Source organism: Tauraco erythrolophus, chromosome 6 (genome assembly GCF_009769465.1).
Source record: "Tauraco erythrolophus isolate bTauEry1 chromosome 6, bTauEry1.pri, whole genome shotgun sequence".
Classification (NCBI taxonomy): domain Eukaryota; kingdom Metazoa; phylum Chordata; class Aves; order Musophagiformes; family Musophagidae; genus Tauraco; species Tauraco erythrolophus.
In genome coordinates this window covers 8,077,184-8,097,777 of record NC_141470.1, presented here as the reverse complement: position 1 = coordinate 8,097,777, position 20,594 = coordinate 8,077,184, and the positions used below count along the sequence as shown (strand labels likewise).

The 20,594-nt window shown below is 46.9% G+C and overlaps 1 protein-coding gene across 3 annotated transcripts in view; it reads right to left on the bottom strand.

The window, feature by feature from the left end:
* Positions 1-256: 256 nt before the first annotated feature.
* The window catches only part of CD151 (CD151 molecule (Raph blood group)), a 39,553-nt gene continuing 19,215 nt past the window's right edge, over positions 257-20,594 (bottom strand). For 2 of the 3 annotated variants that reach the window (XM_086613061.1, XM_086613062.1), the window contains exons 3-9: positions 16,402-16,505; positions 15,046-15,237; positions 10,336-10,410; positions 6,900-7,004; positions 5,862-6,017; positions 3,227-3,313; positions 257-2,429 (exon numbers count right to left, since the gene is read on the bottom strand). In XM_086613061.1, the coding sequence (XP_086469187.1) occupies positions 2,370-2,429; positions 3,227-3,313; positions 5,862-6,017; positions 6,900-7,004; positions 10,336-10,410; positions 15,046-15,237; positions 16,402-16,485 (759 nt within the window). In that variant the 5' untranslated portion in view covers positions 16,486-16,505 and the 3' untranslated portion in view covers positions 257-2,369. Of the gene's footprint in view, positions 2,430-3,226; positions 3,314-5,861; positions 6,018-6,899; positions 7,005-9,067; positions 9,089-10,335; positions 10,411-15,045; positions 15,238-16,401; positions 16,506-20,594 lie in introns of all 3 variants that reach the window. The other variant, XM_086613063.1, reaches the window with a different exon arrangement.

Below are 20,594 nucleotides of genomic sequence, written 5' to 3'. Positions count from 1 at the left end.
TGACATGCAGTACCTTGTACCCCGAGGTTCTGAGACTCCAGCTCTCGGGGTGGCGTATGGAAGAACATCCGCAGCACCCCACGGCAGCTGATCGCAGCCAGGGTGGCAAGATCAGTCTCCCAAAGCAGATTCTTCCCCAACTTCCTTCTCAGCCTGGCCCCTCAGACCAGCTGCTGCTAAGCCAGTTCCTCAAGGATCAGAGGAATCCATATAACCCAACCAACTCACTGTATGCCTTCAGTTTTGCTACACGGAGTAAGTACAGAATCTTAAGCTTTATTTTTCTATTGGCCAGCAACTTAAACTGGGTTAAAAAAAAGCAACGAATATTATTACAGAGAAAAAGTATAAAACAACTCAATGGACACAAGCCAACTTACTGTTCGTATCTCATTCTTCCTGGCCTCTCCCAACCCTGTACAACGTATTTGAAGGGAATGGGAGAAGGCAGCTATGAAGATATGTTTAAGAAACTAGAAATATTGCTTCAAGCAACATGCTCAATATTTTCCTCTCAGTTAGTAGTCAATACTTGTCAGGAACTTGATTATAAAACAAGAAATAATTTAGAGATTTCTCCTTTAGATCATTACACAATAATTTAGATTTCTTTCCCCTCTTTCCTACTGTTGTGGAACCAAGGATACACCTCACTTCCTCCACCTCTCTTTCCGCATTAGTTAAGGATTATTTCACAGGGCTGATATTTATGGAGGGAGTTTCAGATTGACTTGGTCTGAATTTCAACTTGTCACCCTTTAGCACCAGTCCAACATTTCTGCTCTGTGAAGTAAAAACTCCACGATGCTGCACAACTGTTTAGGGGTCTGGGTGATTTTGCTCATGTTAACTGTCTGCTGCCAAGGAACAGGGCTCAGCTGGCACCACTAAAAGGCCACTAAAGAGGGAATAAATTTGTTTGTTTATAAAAGGGCTTGTCTTCACTGCTTAGAAACACCAAAACCCCACCGCCCTTTCTGCTTCATGGGTGTAACAGCTGTACCAGGAAGGTGAGAACAAGACAAGAGGCCCACAAGATCCTATGAATTCAGGCTAAGACCCTGTTGGCATCATGATGGCACCAAGTCCACAGCAGTGGTGATGTCTATGTCCTGTATGTATCCAGAATCCCACTGCAGAGAGAATATTTAATTAAACCTACTTCTCTACAGCAAACAGACAGTTAACCCAGCACTACCGATTTAGCAAATACACTGGGACCACTGGTTGAAGCTGACTCTCCTGACCTTCTTGGCAGTAACGAGTAAAGTGGGCTTCCAGATCTCATTAAAGCCAGAAAACCCTCAGTTGATTAATGAGCTCTTTGGAGGCTGATAAAACATTTGTATATATTCATTTCCTGCCCAAGAGAGACAAACCTGGAGGTTTTAATTAGAAAAGTCAAGCTGAGGGCATCTCTCAACACGTAAGAGATGTGAGAAGGTATTTCCACTAACCGAACAGGCCAAACGGTAGCAAGATATGCCAGCTCCATAAACAGACCAGTTCTTCACCAGGCAGGAGGAAACAACTTAAAAGTTTTCTCACTCACACTGGAAGCCACTCATCAAAACAGACTAGACCCAAAAGAATTAGAAAGTAGTCCATCGTCTTTGCTCCAGAATGGCTAGGAGACAAAAGGCCTCTTGCGGCTCCTAATGGCACTGTATTGGGAGAAGCTTCAAGGAAGAGGAGGAGGGATTGCTGAGAAACCCTAAGGCACCCACATCTTGGCAACATCAGGAGTTGTGACAAGATTTCAACTGCACCAAGTTGCACTCCTGATCAGCAGGGAGAGTAGCTCCTGCCCCAAGCAACTAGGCAGGCATCCTCTCGGGCAGAGAACAGCTGTGTTAGGACATCAGTGCACACTCAGGAGGAGGGAGAGAAATCTTCCATGGATGAGACTTGGCTCTGGCTCCAGCTCAGCACAGAAACATCATCTGTCCTCACAGTCAATGCCCGGTGCTACTGAGTCACTTCTCAGAGAGCAAGCCATGGTTCTTGTATAGCATCCTGATACCTTCATGTTGGCTCAGGAAAAGCCTCAAAGAGAAATGGCTCTGGACAAATCTTGCTTCGTAGTTACATCAAGGGACTGTTTCGCTAAAGCTTCTAGCAGAAGATCCACAGCTCTTTTGTTTCTTGACAATGAAGAGGACCCGCAGAACTCCTGGCTGCCTTGTACACAACAAGGAGGGTGACTTTCCCCCAAGGGGGCAGGTAAGGCGGTGCATGGTTTGAGAGGCATCTAATTACAGAGCCAAGCCCTCGGGTTACAGACACTTCTGTGGTGGTGATGGAGAGTGGTCAGGTTGGCAGGCGCTAAGGGAAGTGGCAGAGGGGGAGCGACAGAGTTCTCGCAGCTATTAATATGGTTCTGACTTCAAACTCTTGTACAAGCAGCAAGTGAAAATCATCCCAAAGATCTACAGGGTTAAAAGAGAAGAGAGAAATGCATGAAAACACAGAACGGATGCAGTGGAGGCAGCAGCTTGCAAACCAACAGCCTGGACCCAGACTGGAGTGGCAGCTAGCTCCTGCCTGGGGATACTACACTCCAGTTTGCAACAAACAGCAGGAGAGAACATAATCTGTGCTAATCCTCCTAATTAATCACCAGCAGTTTCTCTTTAGGGTGTAATTTGGCTACTTGCCACGACAAAGGGGAAGATGAGGAACTCCCAGGGACATCTGCATCTGAAAGAAAATATTCCCTCTAAAACAGGGAGGGGGGGGGGGGCATCCATATCCTACTCTTTTTTTCATCACCCTCTCCCAAATAATTTACAGACCCACAGTGCCGTTCCTCAATACGACACAAGCGAGGGAGCAATTCTGGATGACTTTAAACAATCCTAATGAACCGGGGTAGGAGACTCTAGGCCGGCTTCAGCTGGGCGGGCACTCACGACACATGCCCACCAGAGGTCCCTCTCAGGCTGCCAAAGCGCCTGCCACGGCCAGCGCTGCCTGCCCCACAGCCCTGGAGCACAACTCCCTCCCCTTGCCCGGCTGCCTGCACTCCTTCATCAAAAGCAAATTCTACAGACCAGCAGAAGAGGCTTTTTGCTTTGGAGCTACTGAACCCTCAGGACCCCGAAGTACCTGGCAACTTCTTGCCAGGCAGGAAAGAGCCTAAAATACTCGATTTTTCCCATCCCTCAGCTCTACCATTCCTTCAACTGCTGCCCAGCACCCCCAAAACTCCGCTCAGCCCTTTTACCTGCACACAGGCAATGCTGATCCCCACTGCCCCGATAATTTTCAGATGCTCTTGAATGAAGTTTTCCAGCTTGGTAATGCAACCGCTCTGCAGGGTGAAAGGAGGGAAATGGAAAATCAGCTTCATTTTAACCTCTTGTTCACTTTAATCCAATGGTTTCGACTCTTGAAAACAACGCTACAGAAAGTGGTGTCTGTGAGCAACCTCTTCCCCTGACACCAGTGGAAAAGCTACACAGGTGATGTAAGCTGCACCATGCTTGTATTGCTCTAGACCTACTGGCTCAGGAACCGTCGAAAAACCCAAGGCAGCTGCTAGCTGGGCAGCGGAAATGCAGAAGAACTGGCCAGATCACATGGAAGAAGCGTGTAATTTTTCTCCGAGATATATGGAGAAATGTTTCCTCACTCACTGCCTAGCACATGCCTGGAAAGGGTGTTTACTCCTGTCAGGCCCAAAAGCCAAGGAAACGTTGCTGAGTGGATCCACTACTAAAACCTCTAACATGACAGGAGGCTTTTGAGAGTCAATTTTTCCCGCTGCTATTTCTGACAGCAGTGAGTTTCAGCGTGGCCCTGGAAAGCCAAGCTCTGCCTGCCTCTGCCCTGCAGCTGCATGCTTGGCTGGCAGCAGGACCTCTCCCTCCGTTTGTTGTCATAGGGTAAAAATAAATCAGTAAGAACATTCTTGGGTTTTGGGGTTGGTGGTTTGTTGGTTGGGGTTTTTTTTGTTTGGGGTTTTTTGGTTTTTTTTTAAGAGTTCCCTTAAAGAATAATCAAACTGTTGAATCCATTGAGGCAGGTTTTCCATGGTAACATCGGGGGATTTATCGTGTAGGCTACAGCAGCGCCCCAAGGGTGCTGGGGGCCCTCCTGCCCCAGGAGTTGACAGTGAACAGACACCTACACGCACACAGGCAGAGGGAAGGAGTGAGCACACAGCCCTCCAGGGATGGAGAGCAAAGGCCTCGCTTTTCCCACGCCAGCATTAGGTTTTAGAGTCAGCCCCAGCTGCCCTGGTATGAAGCAGTTACTCCTGTTCCCTCATCTGACCCTTTTCTAGGTTTTTTCTTCCCCAAAACACTAAAATCCTTTCTGAACTTTGACTGAGACCTTATATCACAATATGCAGCATCTGACCATAGATCCAAACCTCCCCTTTCTCCTGTTTTTGACTGAGACAGAGTTAGTTTTTCTTTTTAGCAGCTAGAAGAGCTCTGTGTTTCAGATTTAGTTTGGGACTTGTTATGAGAAGAATGTTGATAGCGCACTGATGTTTATAGCTGGCACTGAAACATCAAGGACCTTTCAGCTTCCCATGTTTTGCCAGCGTGCAGGAGCATAACAGGCTGGTGAGGGAACATGGCCAGGACAAAGGGCCCACAACTTCCCTTATGATTGGAATTTAGACCTAGGATTGAGGGCCAAATGGCCGATAAAGTATTTCATATCATGCAACGTCATGCCCAGTGTATAGATGAGGGTTGATCAGGAAGTTTGGAATTCTGATTCTGAGGGCTCTCTCAGACTCTTGGTCTGAGTTCTCTCTCTCTTTTTAAGCCTCTCGCTTGTCCAGGATTGCGGTGTCAGGACTTAGACCTGTTTCAGGATTGCTTGCCAGGACAGGACTGGTGTTGGTCACTGGGTGGTCAGCAATTACACTGTGCATCACTTGTTTGTACATATTATTATCATATTATATATATTCATATATTATTATTTTATCATTATTACTTTTAATTTTATATTAGCTTAATGGCAGATGTTATTCACACTCCTCTTCTGAGTCCTGCTCAAAGCACACACTGTGAGAAGACACATCTGCTTTGAAGGGCCTACCTCTTCATTCACATCCCTCCTTAACTGTCAGGGCGACAGCAACAGGGAAAAAGCTCCAGTTGCTGCTCCCCGGGCTCAACACAGCCAGCCAAGGTGCTGGTTCCACTGACGAGAAAAAGGACTATGCTACCCCACAAAGAGCATCACAGTGAGCAGGTTAAAGCCAGGTGACGGGACTGGAGGGTGCCAAAATAAATGCAAGAACTGTTACCAGCCTTATGCAAACTGGAGGAATACATGGTCTGAGAGCTACCTGTTTACTTACTCAGCTAGTGTGGGATTCAGTTTGCCTCTTCTAGAAAAGAAACAAGCCCATCTATCTCAACTCCAGCCATCTTTTCAGCCCAAACTGCAGCCCCATGAACTGGCCCAATTTGTCTCCTATGGGGCCCTCTTTCTTCCCCATATGCTGTTTCTTCATGCTGTAAGTCAAATCCCCCTCCGTCAGGGACCAGAAGTACCTCCATTTGCATCTCATGGAGTAATTCTGACAGGAAGCTGTGTCAAACGTAGGGCTCACATCCAAGTTTCTTGCCAGAACCTACAACCTCTCCCACTTCCCTCTATCACTAGCATATTCTGTAGTAATAAATATGATTTATTATTTTTCTATCTACATATAAAATAGCAGCCTAGGTGGCTGAACGCTTAACTAGAGAAATGAATTCTGCTTTCTGAGGAATGCTGACTTTGAAGCCTACCGACAGTTTGCAGCATCAACCCAACACCCTCAACTCGCTGCCCACCTCCTTTACATACTTTGTGACCAGTGGCTCTGAAGCCCTTTTGCTCTTTACCTCCTTGTAGATGTTGGAAGGATGGTCTCTTCGGCCACATAGGTCAGTTATCGTCTTACAGCAGCTGTCTGGGACTTTCCGTCCACCAGCCTCCGGAGATTTGATCCACACGCTGTCAGCCCAGTCTGTATAGTTGTTGCTCCCACAGCACTTGAACTGCACGCACACAGAGCAAAGGGTGAGCCTGCAGGCACTGCAACCTCCTCCTCCCTCCAGCCTCCCATGCCAAGCCCCTGGCCTTCACCCTCCTCTGCAGAGAGATTCCAGCTATCTCACAGGCACTTTTTTTTTTTCCAGGCTATTATAATTATTAGTGACTTTCATGTTGAGAGTCCTCAAAACAGCCATTAAATATCAGCTTTATCCGTCATTCAGCAGCTGTGATTTTTGGTTACTGGTGGGATGAACGGTAACCAGAGCACACCTGCAGCTGCCTCAGCTCTTCACCACCGGACTGGAGAGTGCTGACAGTGGTAACAGGGTAAGTTTAATTACCAGTTCCTATTGCAAATGCACCTGCTACGGCAGCATGCATGTGTAGTAGGCCCCATGCTTTGAAAGTACCTGTGCACAAGGGTCCTTTCTGTGGGAAAGCCTGTCAGAATTGCGGCAGCCCTAACCTGAACCAGCCCTGAGCCAGGCACAGCTAGCAACAGCAGCAAGAAGGCTCTTTCATTGCATCTTGCTCTCTAGGGTACAGAGGAGCTTAATGAAAAACGTCAGCAATTTCTCCAAACCTTTGAAGTGGGAAGTAGAAACAGCTGTCAGAGTGACTCGGAAGCTCCAGTTCACTCTGGGAGCAATTCAGATTGCTACTGGGCATGCTATTCAGAGATCACACCATGCAATTCTGCCGGTTGCATGGCCCAGGCCCTACACCCCACCCAATCTTGTCTTGAATCCGAAGTGGCAGAACATACACACAACATACAGAAGAAACATCTGTATGTTCCATGCCAAGAGCCCATGATGCCTTTTGTGTGTTTGATTTTAAGCCCTACAATTGCATTAACTCTCCCTGCCTCTAGAGATACCTACCTCCTGCTGCAGTTTGTCTACTGCACTGGTAACACTCTCTTCTCCCTCCTTCCGATACTTCTGGGTCATGGTGTTCTTCAAATTTTGCTTCAGTTCCATGCTCAGCTGAATGGAAGAGACGAATGGGATAAAATCACAAGGCAAACTCGCCCCTCAGAGCAACCCAGAGCCCCGCATACATTTCATTGCCTTTGCTCCAAAAGAAAAGCAGAGACTCCACTGGGAGCTACAGCTTCCCTCAAGATCATCCTCCAAGGTTCAACTGGACAGGTTTATTTCCAATTGATTATAGATCACGCCTCCATTTTAGTAACCAGAAAGAGGTGCTTCAGGAAAAAATTTCAGCCCTCACCTTGTAAGACTGCCAAGACATGCCTGCATCAAAAGAAAACACAAAACTCTGCCTGCTTAAATACGAGCATGCCTATGACCACGTGCAGCCTTCTCCCTCTGAAGCCCATGACAAAATACTAAAACCCAAACCACTCTGCCCAGAAGCAGGAAGAAATGAAGAGTCCTGGGCATGCTGGACTGAAGCCATGTAGTCTGAACAGCTCTTGTATCAGCATCAAAAAGGATGCCACAGGAGGGAATTAGATGGACAACTGCAAAAGTACTGCAAGTTCTTTTTTGACAACAGTGACAGAGAGACAAAATCTGATTTTGGAAGTACAGAATTTCTGAAAGCATCATTATAAACCACTGGCACGCTCAGGTGATTGGATTCAAACATTTCAACACTGTTCAACATATTTATCAATGACTCGGATGAGGGAATAGAGTGCACGGTCAGCAAGTTTGCTGATGCCATTCAGAGAGACCTGGACAGGCTGGAGAGTTGGGCAGGGAGAAATTTAATGAAATACAACAAGGGCAAGTGTAGAGTCTTGCATTTCGGTAAGAACAACCCCATGCAGCAGTACAAGTTGGGGACTAGCACAGGGGAAAGGGACCTGGGGTCCTGGTGGACAGCAGGATGACCATGAGCCAGCAATGTGCCCTTGCGGCCAAGGTGGCCAATGGCATCCTGGGGAGTATTAGAAGGGGTGTGGTTAGTAGGTTGAGAGAGGTTCTTCTCCCCCTCTACTCTGCCCTGGTGAGGCTGCATCTGGAATATTGTGTCCAGTTCTGGGCCCCTCAGTTCAAGAAGGACAAGGAACTGCTTGAGAGAGTCCAGCGCAGGGCCACAAAGATGATGGAGTGGAGCATCTCCCTTATGAGGAAAGGCTGAGAGAGCTGGGTCTCTTTCGCTTGGAGAAGAGGAGACTGAGGGGGGACCTCATCAATGTTTATAAATACGTAAAGGGTGACTGTCATGAGGATGGAGCCAGGCTCTTCTCACTGGCATCCAATGATAGGACAAGGGGAAATGGATATAAGCTGGAACATAGGAAGTTCCACTTAAACATGAGCAAGAACTTCTTCCCAGTAAGGGTAACAGAACACTGGAACAGGCTGCCCAGAGAGGTTGTGGAATCTCCTTCTCTGGAGATGTTCACAACCTGCCTGGATGCGTTCTTGTGTGATCTGATCTTGGTGGTCCTGCTCTGGCAGGGGGATTGGACTAGATGATCCTTTGAGGTCCCTTCCAATCCCTAACATTCTGTGATTCTGGGATTTACTCCTGTGGAGGCTCTTTTAATCTAGCTGAATTTTTCTCACCTACCCAGGTGACAGCCAAAAAGTGCCAAAGAGCTGCATCCCCTTTTTGTCATCCTTGTTCATACAGCAACACTGCTTCCGTCCAACACCTGTGAAATTCTAAGTTTCCTACACCAGTAAACAACATCAAGATGCATTTTAGATGGTGTCAATGAATGAAACAGGTGGGTAGCCTCTCTATACACCTTTATTCTACACACTAAGTAGTAAATGAGAGGTTAAGTATCTGATTATGCTGATCTGTGCAAAATACAGTTTGCTGTTTACTCTCCCTTTGAAACACTGTTTTTTCCAACCTCGTGTGAACCTACTTCACATTGATGATAAGAGACTCCATTCATTAATATTTGCATAATGCTTTGAGATCCTGGGTGGGGAAGCTCTACAGAAGTGCAAAGGACAGTGTAATAAAAAGAAAGGAAAAGGTTCAGCAGCAAGAAGGCATCAGAGGCAAATAAAGAGGAAAGACCATTAGCAGAATTATTACTTAGGAGAAAAGCAGTTACCTGCAGGCTCACAGAGAAGTACTGCAGCACGGAATAGATTTAACAAAAGACACAGTTTAGACACACACACGCAAGCCTTAGACACCAAAGCAAGGGCTGAAATAAAAACAGTGGCAAACAGAGCAAGCAGCCTGCAACCAGGAAAGAAGGGGGATTTGTCAGCCAGAGGACAAGGGGAAGGGGGGGGAGTGCAGCTACTGCTCAGAAATGCCCTCAAGTGATCTAAAGCACGCAAGGGTACAGCTCTGAATACGTTGTGCCTTATTTAAACCTAAGGATCAGCTTCTCTTCATCCATTGTCGCATATAAACCTCGTGGACAGACCTTGCCTTCTTGCCATGCCTTCCAGGATTGATCTTTCCCTGTTAAATACAGACACTCATGCCACTGATCCCTCCTGGTAGGAGCCAGCACAGTTCTTTCACTCCTCGCCAACCACCAGTGCCCACCTTAGTGAGGCAAAGCACGGAAGGCCCAAGAGAAAAAGGAACAGCAGGGAATCCTGGCAGTGAAGCCAATAACATGGGACATCCAGCTGCTTTTCAGCAGCCACTTGAAAACAATCCTAACTTGATGTTTCCCATCAATTTCCAGACATGAGAGCAACTTCTCAGGCTGTTTATGCCTTGGTGGCTAAACTCCCTTTGGAAACAAAGTGATGACTTAAGCCTCTGCTCTCTGCAACTGCAAGAAGTGCCAAGCTAGAAGTGCAGCTGTTGGGAGCTTGTGCTGTCCTCCAGCCCCTCAGTTGGGCTGGGCAAGTAAAGCTCTCAAAAACTTCTTGACCTGAAAGGACCCCTCAGTTGGACCATTCATTATCCTTGCCAGTTCACAAGTATGGCAGCGAGCTTGCTGGGTGCAGCAGGAATTCTTCCTATGTCCTGAATATACCAAGTGGCACTAACGTGATTTCAGTGGCTTGCACTTATGCCATGAAGGGTATTAGGAGAGTTTCTAGATCTACATAGCCTCAAAAATTATCTTCTACAAGGCCCTGCAGAAAAACAGTGCACTAGGGCGAACCACAGGAAGGAGCTGAGCAGCAAGGCTAAGCAGCCTCCCTAGAGCCACTATCACTTTGTCAAAAACAGTAAATAATCCAAGGTCTTCTCTACAGGGAAGGGAGTGAATACAGACATATGGAAAAGTGAGCCACAACCAGACTCTAGGTCCCAAGCCTCTAAGTCCAGTTCTGGCTGGAGATATGGGATGATAACCAGCTGTTTTCTCTCACTGGTTTGAGTCTCTAAGGACTAATGTTCACTCACCTGCTGGTAGTAGATATAGGCCAGGATTCCAGCAATGATCTCCAGGAGAAAGATGCACAGCAACAATATGAAGTACTGTAAAATAATGGGAATAGCAGGAAATTAGAACAGAATGTAAGGAGATGGGGGAGCCAGCTTTTCATTAGCTGGTAAAATGCACAACTGTCTTCGATATTTTTCTGCAGCAGTGTTCAAAGGCAGGGGCTGGGATTAAGACCTCCATAGGGTAGGAAAGGAACAATCCCACGAGTTAAAAAAAAAAACAACAAACCAAACACCAAACCACAGGATAACTGAAGACAAGCAGCAGCAAGTGAGAGTTTAACTCACAGAGTTAGAGGGATGTAGAGAATGGAAAAGTGCAGGCAAGTGAGATAAGATCACTGGACAAAAGAAAGTGGTTGCTGCATAACCTGATGACTACACTCAATATCATAGAAAACATCTGATTCTGATATCAATAAAAAAGAATTTGAAACTTTTGCTTGTTTTGATATTGTTTAGGGCATTTCACCAAGTTACTAAGGAGCAATGTATGTTATAAGGATGATTCAATAAAGCAGCAAACGGCCCATTTCAACAAGGATACAGCAGACCACCTAAGCATAAGCATAAACCATGGCTTTATGTTCCCAGTGCCTTCTGTGAGGCTCAAGCACAGGCTGAAGGGCACTATTGAAGCAGATGGACTTTAGCACTGATTCACACTCAGGACTGTGACTGTATGTTCTGCTGAACTAGGATCTAGAGAGAAAAGCTCAGTATCTCAAAACCAAAGTGAGGATTGCTCTTAGAAGACTAAGAGGAGAACACAACTATTTCTTAAACAGGCTTAATGGCAGTGAAATGGAAAGGGATGTGCCCTGCTTACCACAACAAGAATCAAATGGACAGTACAGAAAACTGGGAGTGCTGTTTCTATACACAAAGAGGAAGGGAAGCCAAAACCATGAGGAGGAACATATGTACCAGATCAAAAGGACAGGGCAGACCTGAAGACAGAGGGTGATGCAGCCACTTCCTCCTTAGGGTCAAAGAGACCTTTTCAGGGAGAACCCCTGTCCTGACAGAGCCCTGCCTTGCTCCCGGTCAGCAATGAACAGTTTCTTTACAGATCCAGGCTGTTTTATGACTGCTACTAAATTTGTCTTTCTGTAGATAAAGCTGAAGAGACACCAGTTCCAGCCCTAACAAGGACCTCAGGCAGAGTCCCTGTAAGAGTTGGCCTCTCCAGGACAGAACAAAACATCTCTCATATTCTGTTTTACCCCTGGGCTTACGAACCGGCTGTTCCCAAGGGATGAAGCAAACGGCTCCCTACGAATGTAACTGGACATCAAATTATCCCTCCCTGGCTGGACAGTGAAGACCTGGATACAGCAAGCTGACCTACACCGCACAGATGCCTTTTGTTGCACAAGGGTTACACTCCCACTGCGCACCCTCCTTCACCAGGTATTTCCAAGTCCCTTTGCAGGAGTAAAACAACACAGACACAAACACCCATGCTTCCTCTTTTGCCCCTGCTGGGATTCAGCAGCTGCGAAGGACAGACAGCTGGGTTTTATCTGCAGACCAGGCTTTAATCTGAGCACACAATCTCAGGCTTTCACCCCCCAGCCCCACGCTCTCCCGGTGTCCCAACACTGAGCATCTCTGCTGAAGCCTGTACAAGGTACTCATTCATACCAGGGGAATGAGTCACCCAGCAGAGCGGGATAGCTAAAGGCTGGTCCCAACACTCGCAGGAGGTTGGAAGGGGGCAAGAAAGGACCAGCCTGCCTTGACAAAGGCTGTCTTTCTCTTGTCCGGACCTAGTTATGCCCTAACTGCTCTGACATCAGCTCTCTGTCAAAGAGGGGGTAGGGGGGTGACAGGATGCTGAGAACAACCAACGAACTTGAAAGTTTCTTTTATTTATTCTTCCCTGCTCTGTGTCGTCATGTCAGTGGCATTCAGGTAGAGCTGCATGGTGTCACCACAGCTTGGCTCATTGTGCTGGCTTACGGTGGGTAGAAATAAACACAAAACCATCAGACCTTAAAAAATTTGAGTCACAAGGCCCTTGTAAAATCTTGTAAGGGAGGTTAGTGCATCTGCCACCCATGCATCCAACTTGTCTCTGCTGACACACTCTATCATTATCCTTATCTCAGTCTCATCATTCCCTCAGGGCCACTTCCAAGTATCATGCTGAAACAGGGGAGCAGCAGCTTTCAATCTGGACACACACAGTGCACAGGGCTGCTCTCCTTGCTCTTCATCAGGAATTGCAGGGCTTTCTTACACAGGTCTACTCTGGGAACAGCAGGCCAGCTCTGGCATGGAGCTGTGAAGACATGCCCTACTTGCTTCCCAAGAAGCTGCAGAGCAAGGCAGAAACTTGGGATCACGCAAAGGCCTCTAATAGACACACGGTGGACCTGGGTGGGCTCTGGGCAAAATTTACTCTTGCTCTGTCTCCAAGCCAGAGTCAGGGCTGCCTGGTGTCTCCTCAAGATCTAGAGGGTCCAGATTTCTTCCATCTGGCTTCAAGTGCTGAAGTGAAGCACCAAACTTTAGTGTGTTTTCTCTGAATAACACCAAGAATGGTTCAACGTGCCAACAATCCAAATTGCTCTCTGGAGAGATCATTCCACTACAGGAAGAAGAGATATATAGCAATTGTACTCCTAAGTACAGGAAGTGGCAGTGTGAGGGGTCAACCCTTAAGAAAGCCACCTTCTTTTGTTACGTGCAAGGTCTTCTATTTGGTGAGTCCTTTCCTGAGACTCCTACTTGCACACTTTTCTATATGAAAACATGCATCTCAACTGAAGTACAACATAATAGTGGTTTGTGTGATTGTGAAGAGCTGGACTGCAGCATCATGGCCAGCCAGGCTGCAGATCCACTGCCATGCCTGCTCACAGAGCCAGAGAAACTCCCCATCTGCTGCCCAAGCCTCAGCACATCACCTGGCTAAGGAGGAACCCAAGGAAGGCAAATAAGCAATGAGACAGAAAACGTAGCACAACTATGAGTGATGAGCAATGACATAGTACGAAAAGCCTGGAAGTAGGTCCTTAAAACTCATAGTTAGGTAGAAAGGCAGTAAAAAAAATTTCACAGCTTCCTGAGTCTTCAACAGAAAAACAAATTAAAAAGTAGATACGCATTTTACAAACAGCACCCAAAGCTGTCAACAATTGGTTTTTAAAGCACTAAGGAGGCACTGGGGAGAGCAGAAAGAGACGTTTACAGCACTCCCTCCCATATTTACGTGAGCCTCTGATACAGAGAGAAATTCGGACAGGCTGGCACACACCCCGAGGCACTGACTGTGAAGCTGTCAGGATTGCTGTCTGAGCTCAGAGCTGGCAAAGGCCCCCAGCCAGGCTCACCCAGCCCTGGCAAGCACTGCCCTCTCTCTTGTGCAGATTACTCACGGGCAACCAAAGCAGAGCACAAGCAAGAAGAGACAATAGGCCTGTCGCGACCAGCCACTCCGAAAGGACGCGTGGTGTAAGGACACAGAGTGACCTTTTGTTCCCAAGAGACAATTATTAGTTTTCTGTGGCAGAATAAAAGAAAACCCCACCGGATTTTCACCCGTAGCTTCTGGCTGAGGCAAAAAGACAAAGGGAGATCTCTGGCATGGAAAGTAAGTGAAGCGGTGCCAAAACGGACTGCTACAGACCAGGAGCCTAATGGACAAGCACCAGCAACGCATGCACTGTGTCCTCTGTGCTTTATTCTCCCTTCCTGGCCCTACTCTGCCTCTCACAGGGATTACCAGGCCTTCAAAGCAGCAGTACAAGCATCAGGCTTGCTCATGACTCCTATTTCTGCTCTTCTATCCCAAAGAAAAAGGGGAAATGGGACAGTCAGGCGAACAAGGATTTGCAAAGGAAGGAGCTTGTTAAGAGTCGCTGAAGTATCCTTTTCTGTAACTGTGAAAGCAAAGAGCCACTGACTGTTATTTCAGTCACTGCACTCACCGCTGAAGCCCAGATACGAAAAGGGATTGTTACCACACTCCAGACTGGAAGTGAGATTTCAGAGGGAGGAAGAGGAATAGATACCTTAGGGCTGCTCAAAAACTTCAGTGTAGGTGAGTGAGCAGGTAGCTCAGGAAGTAACATAGGGAAAGGCATAACAGAAGCAGCAGACTATCAAAACAGTGTGGCTTTTTTTGTGGAAGTAAAACTAAAATTTTTTTTTGCAACTAAAGAAAACATTCATTGGAAACATTCTTATTTTTAATAGCCAAGTGAAAAAGCATGCTAATTTGGCTTGAACCTAGTATCATTAAAAGCCAGTTTTGTTACAGGTGTCTCATATCTTCCTTTCTCTTCCCATTTTCCAAAAGAGAATATGGGATGGGCAGGGAAGAAGGAAGAGATAAAAGCCATGAGATTGTTTTGAATAGTTTCACACAGACATTCTTAGACAAAGCATAGGTACTACAACTATACTTCGCACTTTTGAACCATGCAGTGGTAAGCACATTCTTTGGGTGGAGGAAAGGAAATGCTCTGCAGTAGAACCTGCCCCCTAGAACAAGGGCAGCACTGATGCTAGGAGCTGGAGGCCTTAGTTGTATTTGCTCTAGGACAAACAAATCACATTGGTGCAGAACACAACCAAGGGGTTTGCTTCTCTCCCAGTATGGTTCAAGATAAAATAGGGTAAATCCTCCCCCAAACAAACCAACCAACCCAAACTTACCACTCTTAACAAATTCCGACGCTCCTTGAAGGTGGCACAGCAACCAAGGATGCCAGTAACCATGACTACGACCCCAGCCACCACAAGAATATAAGCAGTTGCTGAATACGTGCTGGAGGAGAGCAGGCTGATGTAGTCACTCTTCTCAGCTAGGGTCCAGGTGCCCACTGCCATCACAGCCCCGCCAGCCAGCTGGGTAGAGAGGGAAGCAAGCAAATGAGAGGCATCTGATGTGTGAAGTTCCTCACGTCCCAGAGAAACTGGACTGGGATATCAGGATGTGCCTCGGCTCTGTAAGCTGAGCCAAAGATGATCTACACTGAAGGAAGGACTCCCAGAGGTCTCATTGGGACCAGAAGCAGCTTCAAGGTGTCAAACTGGGGTTCAAGGTGGCCAGTTTTGCACCTCAGGCAGATTGAGATGCAAGCTACCTGGATCATCTACTCATGTACAGTAATTCATACTTGGACCAGAGTCTTCCCAAATTTAGTCACACTGTTATTTGGGTAAATATGAAAAAATGTCAAATTTATTGGGATGCTACCTAGCAGCAGAAGGGAGGAAAACAGCTTTACATCAGCAAGCTTTCCACTGTTTGTCAGGGAGCAAGACTACCAATAAATGATAACCATGCCTAATATCTCCTTCCTAGACTATACATCTGGGGAGAAGGCAGTCAAGGAGCTGAACAGCCTGGCTGGTTAAACACTAACCCTTGCAGCAAATGAACATGGAGAAGCCAACCAGACTCCTAGCAGTCCCTTCTCTCTTTGCAAGCCTTGTGTTTCTGGAGGGTTTTATGCAGCTTCTAGTAAGCTTAGACAGTTTTCCTTAAAAGTCTGGCCTGGACACTCCAATGCTCTGTCCCAGGCAGTAAAGGAAAAAACAATCCTTTGGCATCAGTAACTTTCTGATGAAAAGCATGAGTCTAGGAAGCTCCATTGTGGACCCAGCTGCAAGAAGGTGTTTGCTATCCTTGCTCTAGCTGTCCCAATCCACTGCCAGGACTCCCTCTGCCATTTTGAGAGAAGGAATGGCAAGACAGTGGAGTACTCAGGCTCCCTGAAAAAGCAAGCCAGGTGAAAAAAACAAAGAAGAGACATAGCATGTTTTTAGGCTCTCTGTACTTAGCAACACGACCTAGAAACAGCCAGAGACCGCAGTGTCAAACCATAACTTCTGCAGCCTGGGCGGGCAAGCCCGAGGGACGGTATTTCACCCCACAGGATGAAATCTGTGTCCTACTGATGTCAGCGCTTTTTGCCAAAGACTTCATCAAGCCCAAGTTTTCTGCACCCCTGAGACCAAAACTGCAGTGCCATCTCAGTGCCTCTGAAATAGACTGAAGCTTCTTACCCAGAAAAAAAAGTTGAAAATGAAGAGCAGATACTTGAGACAGATGGTCCCACATGTTTCCTTCTTTTCAGTATACTCACGCATCTTTCTGGCTCAGCAAGTTCCTGAAAAAAAGAAAAAAAAAAAAGAAAAGCTTGAGTCAGTCAGTCATCGCATCCTCTCCCAAACGGCCAGCATTACCAGTCTCCTCCTGCAAGAACTCACACTTCTGACCTTTTGCTGAAGTAAGCCAGTGAGTAAGCCATTTGGGTGACTCCAGGGATGCCAGATAGGGCTTGCTGAGATAGAGTTCTTGTATCCATCTGGGTGACCTACACAGCACGAGACCTTGCACAGTGCAAAAGGGAGGGGAGACAGATGGTACCAGTATGTGGCTTTCTTGTACTGCCTTCATCCTCCTTTTCTCTCCGCAATCTGTTGTCACTTCTGGAGACCAATTTTCCTTCAGGTCAAGACTTGCAGTGGAGGGATCAGAACTACTGTTGTGTGAGTGGTCAAGCCAAAACCATGAACTGTGATCAATGTTACGGTGAGGGAACTTCAGTACAGCTCATGCTCACTTCTTCCTATTTGAACTAAAATAAATGAAATCCCAGGTCTGTTGTCCAGAAAATCCCAGTATCAGGCTCCTGACAGCAGCCCATAACTGTTGCTTCTGAAGGCAACAACAGAAACCTTTATATTTGACATTTCTGGAATGATCTGTCTCCAAAGAATATGCTTTCCTCACCAGCATTAGTTACAACTGCCTTAAATAGATCCCTCTCCAAGTCTGGGTATTTTTAATCTTTACAACTGTAACTGGGAATGTACTACTTATCCACTCGAATGCCCTATCCTTTTTGAATCCCAGTAATATGCTGGAGTAATTAATTCTCCTCTTCACTCTGCTTGCTTCTCATGGTCCTTCTCACTGGCTAGCTGTCTCCTAGGGCAGCTGGCCCAGCTACTAAGCAGTAGAAACATAACCACTGGCTTCAGATGATCTGACAGCATAAAACGCCACTGCAGATACATAACAAATGGGAGCTTATTGTGGGTCAGTCCCAGTGTGGTGTTACAGATCTGCTATGCTCTTGAGCAGGTTTCTCACAAGCAGGCCTGCAGCAAGTGCAGCTCCTTGTCACTTCGCTGTCTCCTGTTAATGACAGGAGGTCTGAACCTCTCAAAAAAAATATTCTCCCCACTGCCTGACTGGACAGACAGGACAAAAGCACTGCCCAGAGCATCACTGTCAGCATCATCTTTGTGAAGCAATTTGCAGAAATGCAACCAAATCCAGACCTCCTCTCCTGCACTCAACTCAAAAATCATCCCTTTCCTCTCCTACCAGCCAGCAGGGAACGATGCAAACATCTTGCATCCATATTGGAGCAAAATGCTTTCCTAAACCAGCAATTTCCCTGGAAGCAGGCAGGCAAGGGATGGAATTCATGCTCACTTAGATTACAAAACTTCTTCCAAGTGACACAAGCTTCCCCCAGGGACCCAGTGCAGCTGCAACCCTGTCACGCAGTACAGATACTCACCTACCTCAGCAAGCCCACTGCAAAGCACCTGACAGTAAAGAAGGCAAGCAATGGGTAACCAAGTGGCTACCAGGTGGGCTCAATCGGTCAGTATTACCTTTGTTGCTACATTGCTAACATCTGGCTTTAGAGCCAGATGAGCCAAGGCTGGGAGCAGCAGCTGTCCATCCTGCAGCATAACTGCATTTTATTTGCAGGGAACTGTTTCCTTTCACTTCACGCCAGCCCACTCAAAAACCTCAGCCAGGCCTGTGCTTTAGAAACCAATAAATGAAACTGAGGGAAGGCAAAGTTGAGAACATGCCAGAAGTCCCACCCATGCCTGTCCCCCCTCACCATTTCACAAGAAAACATTTTTCTCAAGAATAACATCTGGAAACAACAGCTGGTGGCAGAAAGCTGTTTCACTGGCAAACGGAGCAGCCCTGAGATGGTGGCATATATAAAGGAGAATAATTCTTCAGAGTTATGTTATCTTCAGAAGAGATCAGAACCTCCAGCAACGCTCAGATTAATTACCGTGTTGCAGCACAAAACAGCCCCGGGCAGCAGGGAGGAGTGGATGCTGGTGGCATTGTACGTGCTGAACGGACTCGTAAATTCTCAACGAGAAGATGCCGGCGCAGGCAACGTTCAGGGAAGGTGACAGATTTACAGCTCCCAGAGGCCTCATTCAGCCACAGAACAGGAACAGCAGCAGTGAGGCAGGCTCCCACAGCCACATGCCTGCACAACCCAAAACAGCCCAGACCCAAGAGATGCCCTCCAGTGACAGAATCCAAGGGCTGTGCTTGGATTTTTGCCTACTCCTGCTAACATCAGGGCCATACGTAGAGGAAAATGCACCGCAGGTTTGCCGAGACTGACCCTGGTTCGAACCACTGGTAGCCAGGGGACAGTAACAATACTTACTGTCCTGGGGCCGGCTCTTTGGCCCAGTTCTCCTTTTGTTCCAGAGGATTTCAGGAACTTTTCCCCCTTCCCCTCAAAGCATGTCCCCTGCCAAAAAAATGCCACTACAGGTATTTCCACATACCATCACACAGCAGGTGCTGGGCCCTAGCAATGGTTGCTAACTTGTCCCTCCTTCTGATCTGAGAGCTCATCAATCCTAGACCAAGCTGCATCTCGTTCTGGGTGACGACTGGGCAGACACACAGCCAAAACCATACTTGCACTCAGATAACAGAGAGCCTGAAATTCCCCTCAAGACTGCAGGTCCTGCTCCACGGAGCATGGCATACAGGCCTTTCAGGCAGCTCAGCGTCACAGCTGGGAGGAGAGGATCTGTCTGCTTCCAGAAAGCTGGCAGGAAACAGCTGCAGGTTTATAGAGCACAGTGATTCACGCAGGGATGGCAGGCCATGAATCAGAAAGCAATCAGGGCTGTCTCCTGTTTGTCTCCTGCCCAGGGAAGTGGTTGAGTCACCATTCCTGGAGGTATTTAAAAGATGTGTAGATGTGGTGCTTAGGGACACGGTTTAGTGGTGGACTTGGCAGAGTTAGGTTAATGATTGGACCTGATGCTCTTCAAGGTCCCTTCCAACCTAAACCATTCTATGATTCTATTCTATCCTTCCTAGCCAGGAGCAGAGCTGATGGCACTGGCTGCCTCTGCATGCTTAATGACTCACCCAGTGAGCTATTCAGGGAAAGGCAGCTCTCCCCAGACCCTCTTTTTAGAAGTCATGTGTTTATGCTCCTTGTCTCACCCAGAGTGGCCTGCCACCTCCCATTGCCTGCAAAGACTCGGTCATGCTTTAGGGAGCTATGCTGGCCTTCAGGGAAAGCAAGTCAGGGCAGGAGACACTGGTGAAACACCTTTTTCAAAGCACCCAGGCAGCAGAGAGGTGAGTCAATCTGCCTTGCAGGCTAAGGGTGACTTTGGACACTTTGGACCTCCAAGCCTCATGGTCTCAAAAAGCACAGAGGTGTTGATCTGCGCCACAGCACGAGGATCAACATGGGAGGCCTCATCCAGAATTCACTGATGCGACCAGGGTCTCTTGGCTTCAGTCATCTTTATAGCAGAGCCACAGAAGTGACACAAATCACTCTTGAAACCAGACAAGAACAAGCAGCATTAATTAACACACACGGTTATATTCTATTTTAAAACACTGAGCCAAAGATCTATTCTGAATCACATCAATAATTACGGATGAGCTCTCCAGTGGACAGAAAATGGTGAGCTATGCCACAGGGGCGTATTTACAAATTCAGAAAAATGTATTAATTAGACATGAGCTTCATAATGGGAAGCGCTTTGCTAATTGAAAAAGTGGTCAGAAGACCAAACGCACTTCCACAACAAAGTTCGCTTGGTCCAAATGACAGTAGCGTCATCAGCAAGGTAAATTCAAGCAAACAATCCTGGGATGCAGGCTGTGAAGTTTAGTCATACCATGAGAAGTATTTTTATGTAATGTGCCAGAAATCAACACGTTACTACTATGCCTACACAGACTGCAAGGTAAGCGACAAGGAGGAATAATGCTCTAACTAAAACAAAATACACGAAGATGGGAAGAAAAAAAACAAGGACAAACTCTGCAACAGAGCCTGTGCATGAAAAGGAGGGATAACGGTTTGAAGATTAACTCAAGAAACTCAAGAACAGCTTGAATCTAACTCTCCACTCTGACACAGACTTTCTAAGTGGTC